Source organism: Nyctereutes procyonoides, unplaced genomic scaffold, assembly GCF_905146905.1.
Source record: "Nyctereutes procyonoides isolate TBG_1078 unplaced genomic scaffold, NYPRO_anot_genome, whole genome shotgun sequence".
Taxonomy (NCBI): domain Eukaryota; kingdom Metazoa; phylum Chordata; class Mammalia; order Carnivora; family Canidae; genus Nyctereutes; species Nyctereutes procyonoides.
Window position 1 is genome coordinate 27,152,951 of NW_026575043.1, and position 14,632 is coordinate 27,167,582.

The window sequence follows — 14,632 nt, forward strand, 5'->3', positions numbered from 1 at the left end:
GGAAGCGTTGGAAGGGCGAGTTCTGGAGTCCACTCGCTCCTTTCGAGTCTGTCTTCATCTCCTAGCTCTCTGTCCTCGGGCGGGTGGCAATCTTTCGGAGTCTCCGTGTTCTCCTCTATAAAATGACAGTAGCAGTAACCCCCTCATAGGGTTGCCGTGTTCACCAAACGGACGCCCGTGTAACCCGAATGGTAAGCAGTGAACATTGAAGAAATGCTGATAAGTGATACCTCATGCATGTTAGAACTGGTTCTCAGACATTGGGGCCGTCATCGTGAGCATTAGGATTGCAGGGAAACATAGCTGGCATCCGCAAGTCCTATCGAGACAAAGAAAATTATTCGCCCCTCTATTCAGTGGCCCCCGACTCTCCAGCCTCTGCATGGTTATTGTCTGGTCTTTAAATGTTTACGTAGTGCCCCTTCTTTGCAGACTATCAGCTATCACATTCCGAAATCATGGTTTTCTTCTTCCTTTAGTGTTTCACTGACAAATCAAATAACCCAATTTATTTAAATTCTATCTAAAGTAGCAATTTAGAGGGACCTGGGTGGCCCAGTCAGCTAAGAGTCCGACTCTTAATTTTGGCTCAGGTCGTGATCTCAGGGTCGTGGGATCGAGTGCCAAATCAGGCTCCACGTTCAGCACAAAGTCCACTTGGCCCCCTCCCTCCCCCCCACTAGCACGAGCATGCTCTCTCTCTTTCTCAAATAAATAAATGTAAACTATTTTTTGAAATAAAATAAAGTAGGGGGGCACTTGATGGGATGAGCACTGGGTGTTATTCTATATGTTGGCAGATTGAACACCAATAAAAGATAAATTTATTTAAAAAAAATAAAATAAAGTAGGAATTTAAAGGCTCTGATTGAATATCCGAGGCTGCTTTAGTGTCGTGTCTGCACGCTGTGCTGTCTGTTTTAGCCACTCAAAGATCTTTTCAGCTGATTTCAAGACTATTAGCTATGGAAAGACAGATATTGCATGAGCTCATTTATGCACAGCATCTGAAACAAAGTCATAGAAGCATAGGAAGGAAGGAAGAGGAAGGAAGGAAGGAAGGAAGGAAGGAAGGAAGGAAGGAAGGGAGGGAGGAAGGAAGGAGAGAAGGAAGGACGGAGGGAAGGAAGGAGGGAGGGAAGGAAGGAGGGAAGGGAGGAAGGGAGGAAGGGAGGGAAGGAGGAAGGAGGGAAGGAAGGAAGGAGGGAAGGGAGGAAGGAGGGAGGGAGGGAGGAGGGAAGGGAGGAAGGAGGGAAGGGAGGGAGGAGGGAAGGGAGGGAGGAGGGAAGGAAGGAGGGAGGGAAGGGAGGAGGGAGGGAAGGGAGGAGGGAGGGAAGGGAGGGAGGAGGGAAGGGAGGGAGGAGGGAGGGAAGGGAGGAGGGAGGGAAGGGAGGGAGGAGGGAAGGGAGGAGGGAGGGAAGGGAGGGAGGAGGGAAGGGAGGAGGGAGGGAAGGGAGGAGGGAGGGAAGGGAGGAAGGAGGGAAGGAAGGAAGGGAGGGAAGGGAGGAGGGAGGGAAGGGAGGAGGGAGGAAGGGAGGAGGGAGGGAAGGGAGGAAGGGAGGAGGGAGGGAAGGGAGGAGGAGGGAAGGGAGGAGGGAGGGAAGGGAGGAAGGAAGGAAGGAGGGAAGGGAGGAAGGACGGACATTATGTGAGTTGATGGGTACGTTAGCTTAATTATGGGGACGATTTCCTGGGGTGTCCGTATGCCAGAACACCAAGCGGCACACCTTAGATGTATAAGATTTTTATTTGACAACCATAGTTCAATGAAGCTGGGGAAAATCAAATTGCAATGGAACGTAATACAATTGTGGCATAATTTTTAAGTAGGCTCCATGCTGACTGTGGAGCCTAATGTAGGGCTTGAGCTCAAGACCCTGAGATCAAGACCTGAGCTGAGGTCAAGAGTTGGACATGTAACTGACTGAGCCTCCCAGGTGCCCCCTGTGGCATGATTGTTTGAAAAAATCATCTACAGGAGGTGCCTGGGGGGCTCCGTGGGTGAAGCGTCTGCCTTGGGCTCAGGTTATGACCTCAGGTCCTGGGATCGTGTCCTATGTCGGGCTCCCTGGTCAGCGGGGGATGCTTCTCCCTCCCCCCCGCCCCACGTGTTCTCTCTCTCCCTCTCTCTCTCTAATAAATAAAATCTTTTTCAAAAAAAAAAAGATTACCTACAGTGCGTACAAAAGACGCTGCTGCTATCAAGGTACCTCTGGAACAGCGAGAAGATGCTCTTAAAATCTTACATTTGTTCCTGAGCAACGCAGGATGTTAAATATTGGTACCTTTAGTGACTCAACAAAGAACTAATTGTACCTAATCTTTTTAAAGCCAAATATGGTTTATACATTTTTTTAAAAAAAAATATATGCAAACTTCTTCTGGTTTTAAGAAATCACAAAAGTAAAAAAAAATAAAAAATAAAAAAAAAAAAAGAAATCACAAAAGCACGTACTAGCTCAGCCCATCCAGAACCACATCTCAGCCTCTTGGTCAGATAGCGTGTGTTATGTTTCTTGATTTGGGGGAGGATAATTTTTATTTTTTTATTTTATTTTTTTAGGGGGGAGGATAATTTTTAAATAAACAAATCATCATGGGCCTTAGCTCATTACTTTCCATGAAAATATCGTATAAGAGACAGAACTGCCACGGTGTAGTCTCTGTGAACGGCATCCCCTGAAGCTGTACCAGGATATCATTATTCGTTTGTTTTTTTTTAAAGTAGATTTATTTATTTTATGGAGAGATTGCCCATGCAAGTGTGAGGAGGAGCAGAGGGAGAGAATCTCCAGCAGACTCCCCACTGAGCACAAAGCCCTACGCGGAGCTCGACCCAGGACCCTGATCCTGCCCTGAGCCAAGAGTCGGGCGCCCCACCGATGGAACTGCCAGGTGTCCCTCAGAAGTAGTAACTGTATATTTTTAGTGACCCTGTGTTTATAAGTATTATATGCTTTAATTTTGAAACACTAAGTGCCTCTCACCTTGCCTCTCCTCTGATTAGCCCCACCCTCTACCCCACGCACACAGTGTGACAACCCCGCAGTTTCCAGAACACACTGTGTTCTCTCTTGCCCATGGACTGTGGGGCCTCCATGCTTGCTGCTCATTCTCTTTGGAAAGCCCTATCCCTGTTTCTTTCTTCTTTTATTTTTTTTAAAGATTTTATTTATTTATTCATGAGAGACACAGACAGAGGCAGAGACCCAGGCAGAGGGAGAAGCAGGGTCCCTGCGGGGAGCCCGATGTGGGACTCAATCCCGAGTCTCCAGGATCACGCCCTGGTCTGAAGGCAGATGCTCAACCCCTGAGCCACCAGGGCGTCCCCCATCCCTGATTCTTAGACTCGGATGCATCCATCAGAACTCAAGTGAAATGAGGCATCACCTCCCGCTTGAGGCCTCTCCACGCAGGTGTGCTGGTCCAGGCACCCCCGGGCATTCCCACCGCACCCGCCGGTCCACCGTGTCTTAGCCCTTACACACTGTTGTGTGCCTGCAGCCTGCGCTGAGCTGGACACTCCTCCAGGACACGGTCCCCGATCTTGTCTCTGTTCGCCTTGTCTGGCACGTAGCAGGGACTCAGTAACTGGCAAATGGTTTCATGAATATCTTCCCCCTTGTGAGACAACAATGATGACGATGACACTGTACTTCCCAGTGGTGGAGCGCACATATCATGATCCACTAAATTTGAAATTAATGTCAACATTTGGGAACGTCGGTGTAAATGCTTGGGCGAGGGGAGGGGCTTAAGGGCTCCCGATGTTGTGACCCGTGTCATTTTCTCCAGGTAGGAAACTCTTCACAGGTGAGTGTTGACATCACAGGACAAGACGGCAGAGAATGTCAACTGCAACCCTTTTGTGTTGTTTCATGTTGCGTCGTGTTGTTTTTTGTTCTACTTTTTCAGGTCACAAACGCTGCTGCCAACTCTCACGGCCAGCTGACCCTTCACGTCAAGCCTTTCCTCGTGTGTGGAGGGGACGCGTTTACCCAGTCCAACTTCGACGGCTGCATCACTTCGGCCTTGTGCGTCGTGGAAGCTTTAAAGAAGCATATTTAGCACCTGTGTCTTTATCCTCTACATGAGCTTCGGGGTTTTGTGTTCACAGTTTTCCGTTATTGATTATTTTGCTTTCTATTTTGTTGAGAGAAGTGACTGGGAAGTTTTCCATATGGGGTATAAAATTGATTTTTATGATTTTGGTAGTTACAGCACCCCGTGCTAGGATGAAAACCCCTTGTCCCCTACACCTTTCGCGGCGTCTTGAATTGCTGTGACGACTCTTCATTAGACGACTGGTCCCCAGGAAGCGTGTCAAATCGAAGGAGCAGTTCATGCTCCAAAACCTTTGCTCTTTTGAAAATTTCCATTCCAAATAAAGAATGATTATTATTATCAACTCCTCATTTTTATTTTTTTATTTTTATTTTTTTTTAAAAGGACTTTTGAGGTCATGATTTTTTTTAATTTTTTTAATTTTTATTTATTTATGATAGTCACATAGAATGAGAGAGAGAGGGGCAGAGACACAGGCAGAGGGAGAAGCAGGCTCCATGCACCGGGAGCCCAACGCGGGATTTGATCCCGGGTCTCCAGGATCGTGCCCTGGGCCAAAGGCAAGCGCTAAACCGCTGCGCCACCCAGGGATCCCTGCTCCTCATTTTTAATCTTCAAATGCGTCCTGGATTTGGTGTGCCTGCCCGTCGCTGAGCTACAAGGTTCCCCCAAACTGTGGACAACAGAGTGTGATCTCTGTCTCTCTAGTTACTAAGCGATCCCGAACTCCAGGTCGTAGATGTCGTCTCTACCATTGTGGTTTGCAGGGCAACGGACCCACAAACCTCTCTTTGAATCTTCGTGACATAACCAGATTCAACTCGACTCTCCCAAGTCATATGGTGGTTTTTAACCTTAAAGAAAAAAAGTCCAGTCTTAACATGAAAGGTAAAAGTTAAATAGAAACCGAGAGAGAATATATCGATCTTCACCCTCTGCTGCCCGTTGGCTGGTGCGTTCCCTTCACGTGCTCTCCAGGATGCGCTGTGGCATTTCGACCGCGTCGGGCTTAATGAATTTAATACAACAAGAAAATTTACTGAACTGGAAAATAGATGCGCTTAAAATAGTTCGATATTTGCCAACTTACTGGTTCAGCATATCACCCACATGCTTCAGTGACCCACCTGCTTCCCGTCACTCGTTGCCTGGACAGAAATTGATCTCCGGCCTTCTAAACAAGCTACTTGTCGCTAACGGAAGAGGGCACTGAAATGTGATTTCTGGGATGATGAGATGAACAATATTGAGATTTCTTTCATCGTTTTGGCCCACATTGGATTAACATTTGTCTTCCTTTTGGCTTTACCGTGGCAGAAAAGACATTCAGACGTGCCAACTGTCTTGTGTTTGACTAACGTAGTTCTGAAACCATTTGACCAAAAGCATCCCGGAGCTTTAAGAACAATGTTATATTCGTCTCATGAATGCACATCCTCCAAAGAAAAGAGCAAAAAAAAATACTTATGTGGGGGTGGGGGGCGAGTTACTTAAAGAAAAGATTCTTCTAGGTCATCACTGAGGACTTCTATTATCCACTCGTTTAAATGTGTTTCCCTAATATTTCTGCATCTGTTTTGAGAAATCTATGGCACCTACGGGCAAAGGCTCAACCACACTTAGTAGGTAAATCATTGGTACTGAACTATTTTAGTCATTGAAAAGTCACTTTATGTGTAGATCCACTTCGGCAGGGAAAAGGCCAATTTCCTGCTGCCCGGATAAGGAAATAAAATGTATCCAGTGCTTGCATTCTTTATTTCCATCCACCTCTGTTCCTTCAGATCTTGGAATTGGCAGAAAAAGATCTTATGCTGGAAGGCATCCCAGTGGGCCACAAAACTCGGATGGCCGGGATGCCCTAAGATACCCAGGGCCAGGGTGTCCGGCGCCCCTGGGAAATGGGGGTCGGCAGTGTTTGGAGCAGTTGCCGAGGAGGATGTACGTCAGCCCACAGGACCACACAGCACCGCGGTATTTCCAAACAAGAACTTTTATTAAATCAAGCCAGCCAAGGAAAGCTGCTGTGTTTTGAAAGGAGCGTATTTAAGTGAGAAACGGCTTGAGCAGTGGGGTGATTTAATACTTGTTAGCTGATAAATATAGTCTTCGCCAGAAGAAGACTTTATGATGCAGCGTTGAAAAGCTTAATTACTGAAGCATCTATGCAGGTCCTTCTTGCTCAGGCAGCCAGGGTGACAAATTATAGCCGTGGAAGGGTATTTTTCACCGTTGGCATTTCTGAAGCGGAGAAGTATGTCTAAAAACATCGGGAAGGCAGTAGTAATCCCAGACCAGCTATTGCTGAGGGGAAGAAAAGGACACTTCATTGAGTCACCAAGCTTTCTGTGCAAAATGCCACCATCCCCGCCCTGTGCCTACCCACCACCTTGGTGAGTAGAAGGAACAAGGTCAGTTGTACATTCATCTGGTGTTTTACACGCATCCAAGTACATATGTGTCTATATTCACCCAAGTAGGTGCACACGTGTATTCTGTGTAAAGGATATGCTCACACATACATGCGTGTGCCCGGACACTGTGCACGTAATACACTCAACAGAAACCCCAGAGGCGGAGCCCACGTGTCTGCAGCCTGCCTCTACTTCCAGGGCACCGTGCTGCGGCAGCGGCGGGCCCTCAGGGCTGGACTGGGGTCTTGGCTGCCGGTCTGGCCCCACCATGCGGCCCACTCGCTCGCCTTCGCCTCGGGAGCAGACACGCATGCTCAGGTGATGTTCGGCGGCGTCTGAAGGGGATAAAGGCTCCGGAAGTCCAGGCTTCACGGCTGATACTCCGCGATTTCCACCTGCTGGCTCATTCCCTTTCTCGCTGTGAGGAATCGCCGGTCCCAGGGATGCTGTGCACCTGTCCTGCCCTCTGCACACCTGTCCCCGGTCCCATTCCCCTGCCCTCTGTCCTCTCCTTCCCGCCTTCTGCTTTGCCTCCCGCTTCTCCCGCTGTGCCCAGTCCTCCATTCTCAGAAACCCGGAACATGAGCGCAATCACATTGGCATTCCTAGTATTTGTGGTTCCCTGTTTTAGTATTTTCTCCCCCCCCCCCTCCCCTAAAATTTTAAACAATCTGGCTTTTCATTCGAGTTGGTCGGACGATACTTATTTTGATTTTCAGAAGTAATGCGAGAATTTAAAACTGACGATTGCTCCCAGGGATCTCAGTGCTAATAACCCACACAGGTCTACGCAAACAGTGGCTCCAGGCTCCATGCTGGACGCAGTGGAGCATAGTCCGCGATGTCCACCCAAAGATTCCAGTTAGGAGCGGACAAGTGCCCCCTGGAGCGGCAGGCAGGGCAAACGTACACGCTGCTGTCATCACAGGCAGCGAATAAGATCCTCTAGCTCAAGAAGCTGGGTAGCCGTAAAAGGAGAACTAGTTTGCCCTGGGAGAGGGTCCCTGAGCGGATGCCGACGTGTGTCTGTCAAGCACGCCCTACAGCGGCCCTCCCTGCGCCCCAAACCCCGGCTGACCCGGCTGACTCTGGGAGTCCACGCTGCCCGTACCTGCGGTGCAGACAGGTGAGTGCCCCCAGTGGGGAAGGGCCCCGTGGAACCCAGAGTGTCGTCTGCAGGAAGAAGACAGAGGCCCAGCAGACCTCAGAGTAGCTGCCACAGCCCCGAGCTGCCCGGCTCCCATTGGGCAGGGGCCTGTGCTCCAGCCAGTGCCATCCAGCCAGGGGAGCCAGGGAAGGTTGAAACGTGCTGCGGTCTTTGTTTCCACCTCTACGGACAGTGGCGATGATCCACGGAAGGGTTCCCAGCGGCCTGCGGCAGGTGGGCCTGCTCGGCAGATGGAGCCCTGAAGAGCGTGTCCATTCAGAACACATGGAGAAAATAAGAAAGAAAGAAAGAGAGAAAGAGAGAGAGAGAGAGAAGAGAAGAAAGAAAGAAAGAAAGAAAGAAAGAAAGGAAAGAGAAAGAAAGAAAGAAAGAAAGAAAGAAAGAAAGAAAAAGAAAGAAAAATAAAATAAAATAAAATAAAATAAAAAACAGTAACACACGGAGAGTCCTAGGAACCTGGGATGTCCGCGTTTGGAGGGGCTCGGAGGCCACTTAGAGCAGTTCGTAGCCCTCCGGGGTGTTTGAATCTTTATGAGGAACTACAGAAAGCTGTGGATCTTCTCCTGAGAGTGACAACAGAAATGCACATAGACAGATAGACTAGTCGCCCTGTTCTGGAGTCTGCTGGCCAGCTGCCTGGTTTTGTAAATAAAGTTTTATTGGAACACAGCCTTGCCCATCTGTGTGCGTTGTCTCTGGCCATGTTTGCCTTGCAACAGTAGGGGTGGGTGTTTGCCACAGAGACCGTATGGCCTGCAAAGCCTGAAAGAGTTACAATCTGGTCCTTTAAGAAAAAAAATTGCTTGGAGGGTTGCAGGCCTTGCCATCTATTTTTAGAAGCTCAGAGGTCTGTGAACCCCAGATTAAGAACCTCTAAATCTCAGCCCTATCACTTTATGTAAATACAGGCTTATCTTAGATCCACACATCTGGTCCATTGTTCCTTGATCCTAGGCCTCGTTGTAAAGCCCCTTAAGGCACGCGGGTAGCTTTGCAGTTAAGAGCGCATCCTCTGGAGTTAAACAGATCCGAGTTTTAATCCAGACTTTGCGCCTCATTGTGTGACCTTGAGGCCCTTAAACAACCTCATAGCCAGCTTCATCACCTGAGGAATAAGTTCAAGGATTTTTATCTCATTTAACTCCGAAGATTGTTGGGAGGCATGAATATGCAAACAACCCTTGCAGGGTGCTGGACACACAGGAGGGGCTTAAAAAGCGGTTCAGGGCGGAGACGATGGGAGGAGGAGAAAGGAGAAGCAGAGCCTCCTGGTGCTTGCAGGCTCCCGTGAGGACCAGTGTCCTTTGCATTTACGTGGGACACTTGGGAGAGCTGATGGCAAGGCGAGCGAGCGAGCTTGCTGAGAGCAGATATGCGGCCACACACAAGCTGAAAATCTCTGGGTTTCTTCAAACCTTCGGGTAACGGAACGGCGGTGTCTACCTGAGCCCGGCTCTGGGCCACCTTCTCTCGTTCTGCTCCAGGTTGGTAAGCGGACCCCTGTCACTTGGGGGGATAAAGTGGCTTGCTTGATGCGGATTTTGGGAGGAAACCGGGGTGGGTGGCTCCCAGGAGTAGGGCAGGCGTAAAGTGTCGGCCCATTCTCTGCAGTGAACCTTGCCTTCTCCTCCGCGAGCCTGTGTGCAAAAACCTGCACGCTTCCACTGGATCCTTCAGATTATTTACTCTGAAACGCTGTGAAAACTGGAAGTGGGTTATTTTCACGTTCTTCACATGTTTGGCCAAGGATACAGATGCGTTTCCCGCCCTCGGCCTTCATTTAAAAATGAAACTCGATCCCTGGCAGGTTCCGTGACACAGTGGTGGCTCCATGACACCTCGAAACCATTGCTTACTAGCTGTGCGATCTTGGACCAGTTCCTTAGGTCTCTAAGCCTCAGGGTGTTCGCCAGTAAAATGAGGATACTAATTTTACCCACCTTAGGATTACTCTGAGGCTTATAGAGTATCAATGTAAGGGCTTTAGCACATGCCTTGCAGCTAGAAAATGCTCGATAAATTTGAGCTGTTGGCGTTACTATTATCATTAGTGAACTGTGACTTAGGAAGACAGCCATCTCGCCAACCACCACTGCATTTACAAGTAGTAGAGATGCTTTAGACTTGGCTAGGAAGCCAGGCCAGTGTTTGTGAAGCTCCCTGGGGACTGTGCTCAGGTGCCACTGCAAGTTTGGGCTCAGAGTCATTTTTGTTCAGAAATCCTTGTTGACTCTTGAGTGAATGAATGCATCAATGCCCTTATGGCTTCTTGCTGTGCTCATTAACTTACGGGGCACCTGGCTTCCCTCCAGCCAATCAGCTCTTCCCACCCTGTGACACCACTTGCATGTGTACTTACTCATTTAGCATCTACTTGCCACCCAAACCACAAGACCCACAGAAGCAGGGCCTGACATACAGGAAGTACACAGTAAAAATCTGTTGATCCAGCAAACGAATGAATTCAACTAATTAACATTTCTTATTCTAATTTTAGTAAATACCAAAGGGAAACAGTGCTGATACAGAATGATCCTGTAGAACAAAATTGTACCAGCCTTGTCCCCAGTAGAGGAGGAAATCACGGCAGTACCGACCCCCCCCCCAAATCGCTTCTCTTCAGAGTCAATAGGTGATCTCGTACTTCACGCTGCCTGCCGGTATTTGGCAAGTCCTTATTTGGAGGTGGGAAGATGTGGGAGAGCTGCTCTACCGTTTGAAACTGCCTAATAAACACTTGTGCTTCACTTCTCATCATTTTCCCTACTATTTAAAGGTTTCTGCCTACGAAGCCAAAAATTCGAGCAAAGTAATGAGCCAGATTACAGAAGCCTGCTGAGTCTGTTTTTAATATCCTACCTGAAAAGCTGGAGACCTATATATTGGAATTCATTAAGACTACAGATAATTGAATTACCTGGAGAGGGAGCTTATGTGAATTTCAATTTAATAATTATTAGCCACAAATCCCTTTTTTGTACCAACTTCTACACTGTTGGCTTTCCAGAATGCTTGGTTCACTTTTTCTTTTCTTTTCTTTCTCTTTTTTTTTGTTCTTTCTTTTTTTTTTTTTTTTTAGTGCCTATACATCACATATTATGGTGTATGGTACATATAGCATATGAAAGTTGAATAAATCTTGCAAAGCTTTAGAACTGAGATTTCATTAGAATATAGCAAGCTCCATGAGGACCAAGATTTTTGTCTTTTTCCTTCACTATAGAATCCCCAGTATCCAGAATCATGCCCGGCACATATTGAATGACTAATTCAAGAGCATTCAGACCATCAGCAATTAGGAAGCTAGATTATGTACTTAAAACATGTAGCAAAGGAAATGGAAAACAATTCATAAATTCTGACAAGGTACAAAAAATGAGAATGAAAAAACTTTGGGTCTTACTTAGGAATATGTAAGCAAGTTCTGTAAGGATAATGATCATGTCTAAATTATCTAAAATATTTCCCCAACACCTAGCATGTGGTAGGTCACATAGTAGACTCTGAATTTATTTTTGTTGAATGAGTAAATGATTAAAAGAGGAAAATGCTTTAGGGGCACCTGGGTGGCTCAGTGGTTGAACATCTGCCTCTGGCTCAGGGCGTGACCCCAGGGTCCCGGGATCGAGTCCTGCATCGAGTTCCCTGCATGGAGCCTGCTTCTCCCTCTGCCTGTGTCTCTGCCTCTCTCTCTCTCTGTCTCTCATGAATAAATAAATAATCTTAAAAAAGAAGAAGAAAATGTTTTAGTGAAGATGAGCACTACATTCTAAAAAAGCCAGAAGGAACTTCTGGAAATACAGCATTTACAATGGTACATCTCTGTGTAGTTGGTGTGTTTGCACCAGAGTGGGGGACGTAATGCTTTCCCCATGCAAACAGCATAGCTCCCATGGCAGCGAATGCTGCTACTGTGATTTATTACCTACCTGCAACGGACAGTGAAAGTCTATTGGCTTACATTTTCATTTTCTTGGTATTCTTTCATTAGAATTGATTTAAAGATGAGAGTTAGACCTAGTGTAGTACTCACTCCTGTAAGACAATCACAACCTCAAACTCACACACTGTGTCTTAACCACTACAACAAGCCATGCTTATTTACCCTTTGGAAAACAAACTATCTGATGCAAACCAAAAGATGGTCAGAAAACAAAATGTTAATGGTACAGAGACCATTGTGGAGAAAAGAAATCAGCAAATGTCACTTAATTGAGAAAAGTAAGTTCTACATTATAGAAAGGACCTAACAGGGTATGCCTGTATTTAGGAAATCCATTCATTTGATAATCCATATTAATAGTTGCAAAAATAAAAACCTTAACAATTGGGATCCCTGGGTGGCGCAGCGGTTTGGCGCCTGCCTTTGGCCCAGGGCGCGATCCTGGAGACCCGGGATCGAATCCCACATCGGGCTTCCGGTGCATGGAGCCTGCTTCTCCCTCTGCCTGTGTCTCTGCCTCTTCTCTCTGTGACTATCATAAATAAATAAAAATTAAAAAAAAAACAATGTTAAAAAAAAAAAACCTTAACAATTATTTCAATGGACACTGACAATTATATCACAAAATTAACATGTATTACCGGTAAAGGCTTATGGTAAACTCAGAAAAGGGGGATGCTACCTTAGAGGGATAGACTATTCTAAAACTGTAACAAGTATCACAATTAGGAACAAATCAGTGGAACCATCTACATTAAATTGGGAAGAAGTCAAAAACCCTCACATCAGCATCTTGAAATTTCTAAGGAATGCATCAAGGCATGGAACATAGTTTTTTTTTTTTTTTAATGTGACCATATGGAAAGAAAGACAAAATAGGAGGCACCTAGGTGGCTCAGTCGGTTAAGCTTCTGACTCTTGGTTTCAGCTCAAGTTGTGATCTCAGGGTCCTGGGATGGAGTCTCACCTCGGGCTCAGTGCCCAGCACAGAGTCTGCTTGTCCCTCTCCCTCTGCTCCTCCCTCTGCTCTCTCACTCTCCTTCCCTCTCTCCCTGTCTCCCTCTCTCATAAATAAAACAATCTTTAAAAAAAGAAAGACAAAATAGTTAGGATTGCCATCAATATGATTATACTCCTAGAAAATTCAGGTGAACTAACTTCTGGAATTAATGAGACATGGCTAGGGATCCTGAATTACATATATTCAAAGCTCTGTAACTTTTCTAGATGGTATGATAATCATGCAAATATATCTTGTATATATTTTTATTAACAAAAAAAAACAGAATACAAAGGAATATCTCTGAGAAGATATATCCAGAATTTATACAAGGAACTGTTCTCAAAATTTTGCCAAATGATATTTTTTAAACACTTGAATAAGTCGGAAGATATACCATATCCATGAAGGGGAATAGTGAATATCATTAATTTTTTCACTTTCCTCTAATCAATTTATGAATTAAACATAACAACAATGGACCTTTTTAAGACAAAAAAAATAATTCTAAAGTTCATCTGGGAAAAATGAACAGGTGAAAATAGCTAATAGTTTTTTAGCAAGAAGGTCATACATGTGGGACTTATCAGCTCTTAAGACATATTGTAAAATTGGATAAGTAAAAAGTTTACCATTGGTTCTAGAATTGACACAAATCAATGAAAATAATGGCTGTAAAAGCATTCAATGTGAAAAGGGAGCATTCAAAACCAATAAGGACAAATTATTTAACAAATGATTTCAGGAAATTTGGTTATCTCTTTGGTAGAAAGAAGGAAGAGGGAAGGAAAGAGAAAGAAAAAAAAGTCAAATGTGGTTCTATCCTTATACCATGCATTACAATAACTTCCAAATGCATTAAATGGGTAAATATAAAAAATATGCATCCCCCCTAAAAAATAGAGGAAGACATAGATATTTAAAGCTCTTAGAAAAAGATACTAAAGGTTTACAGACCAATTATTAAAACACCATTTTGAAATTATTAATAGTAAAAGTATAATATCTTTAATATAGAGAAAACTCCTTACCAATGGTTAAAATTTTGGTATTTTCATTTTATTTTTTCAGGAATTACAAATTATACAGATAGAAATCCTGTCTCTATTCCCTTTTAGTTGCTCTCTTCCATCACAAGGAAACTACTCCCATATTTTAAAATTGTATCATTTTATTTTTTATTATTTACATGTTTTTTTTCAAATTATGTTAGTACTTTTAAATTATGTTATGTGCTTTTAGTTTCTAAATTACAGCATAATCTATATAGTCATTTAGAAGTTTCCCCCTCTGTTATATTTTTGAAATTTTTCCGTGTTGATATGCATAGATTATCCACTTTCATTACTGTAACACTCTTCCATTTTATGAGTCTATGAGTTTATTTTTCCATTTCCCCACTGATGGACATTGAGTTGCTTTAAATTTTTACTATTGCAAACATCGTAATAAATACCCTTGCACAGGTCTCTTTTATGCTTGTATCTTTTTTTTTTTTTTGCTTGTATCTTTTTATTAAGTTTTTTTTTAATTTATTCATGAGAGACACACACACACACACACAGAGAGAGAGAGAGAGAGAGAGAGAGAGGCAGAGACACAGGCAGAGGCAGAATCAGGCTCCATGCAGGGAGCCCAATGCAGGACTCGATCCCGGGTCTCCAGGATCACGCCCTAGGCTGAAGGCAGCGCTAAACTGCTGAGCCACCCGGGCTGCCATGCTTGATGTTTTTTACAAAACATAATGTTAAAATGTATTAAAACTGAGTTGTGAGTTCAAGGGAATATGTTGCATTTTTTTCTGTACCCTCTCTGTTTTAAATAATTAATGATTTGAAAATTAATAAAAGAGAAATATTATGCAGACTATCTGAAAGCCAGTTGATAAAGTGTTCCCATGATTAAAATAGGTGGGCCCAGGTTGGGATGAGAGTGAGATTGGAAAACCTACGTGATGAGAGACCCTCAGGGAGATGGCCAGGCCCCTGTAGAGCCAGAATCCTGCCTACTTCGTCTACACAGCTTCCCTGGAAGCCAAGAGC

The 14,632-nt window shown here is 45.0% G+C and overlaps 1 protein-coding gene across 2 annotated transcripts in view; it reads left to right on the plus strand.

Annotated features, from left to right (window-relative positions):
* The window catches only part of RNLS (renalase, FAD dependent amine oxidase), a 243,598-nt gene extending 239,194 nt beyond the window's left edge, over positions 1–4,404 (plus strand). For both annotated transcript variants that reach the window (XM_055322061.1, XM_055322062.1), the window contains exon 7: positions 3,916–4,404. In XM_055322061.1, the coding sequence (XP_055178036.1) occupies positions 3,916–4,068 (153 nt within the window). In that variant the 3' untranslated portion in view covers positions 4,069–4,404. The remainder of the gene's footprint in view (positions 1–3,915) is intronic.
* The last annotated feature ends 10,228 nt before the right edge of the window (positions 4,405–14,632 follow it).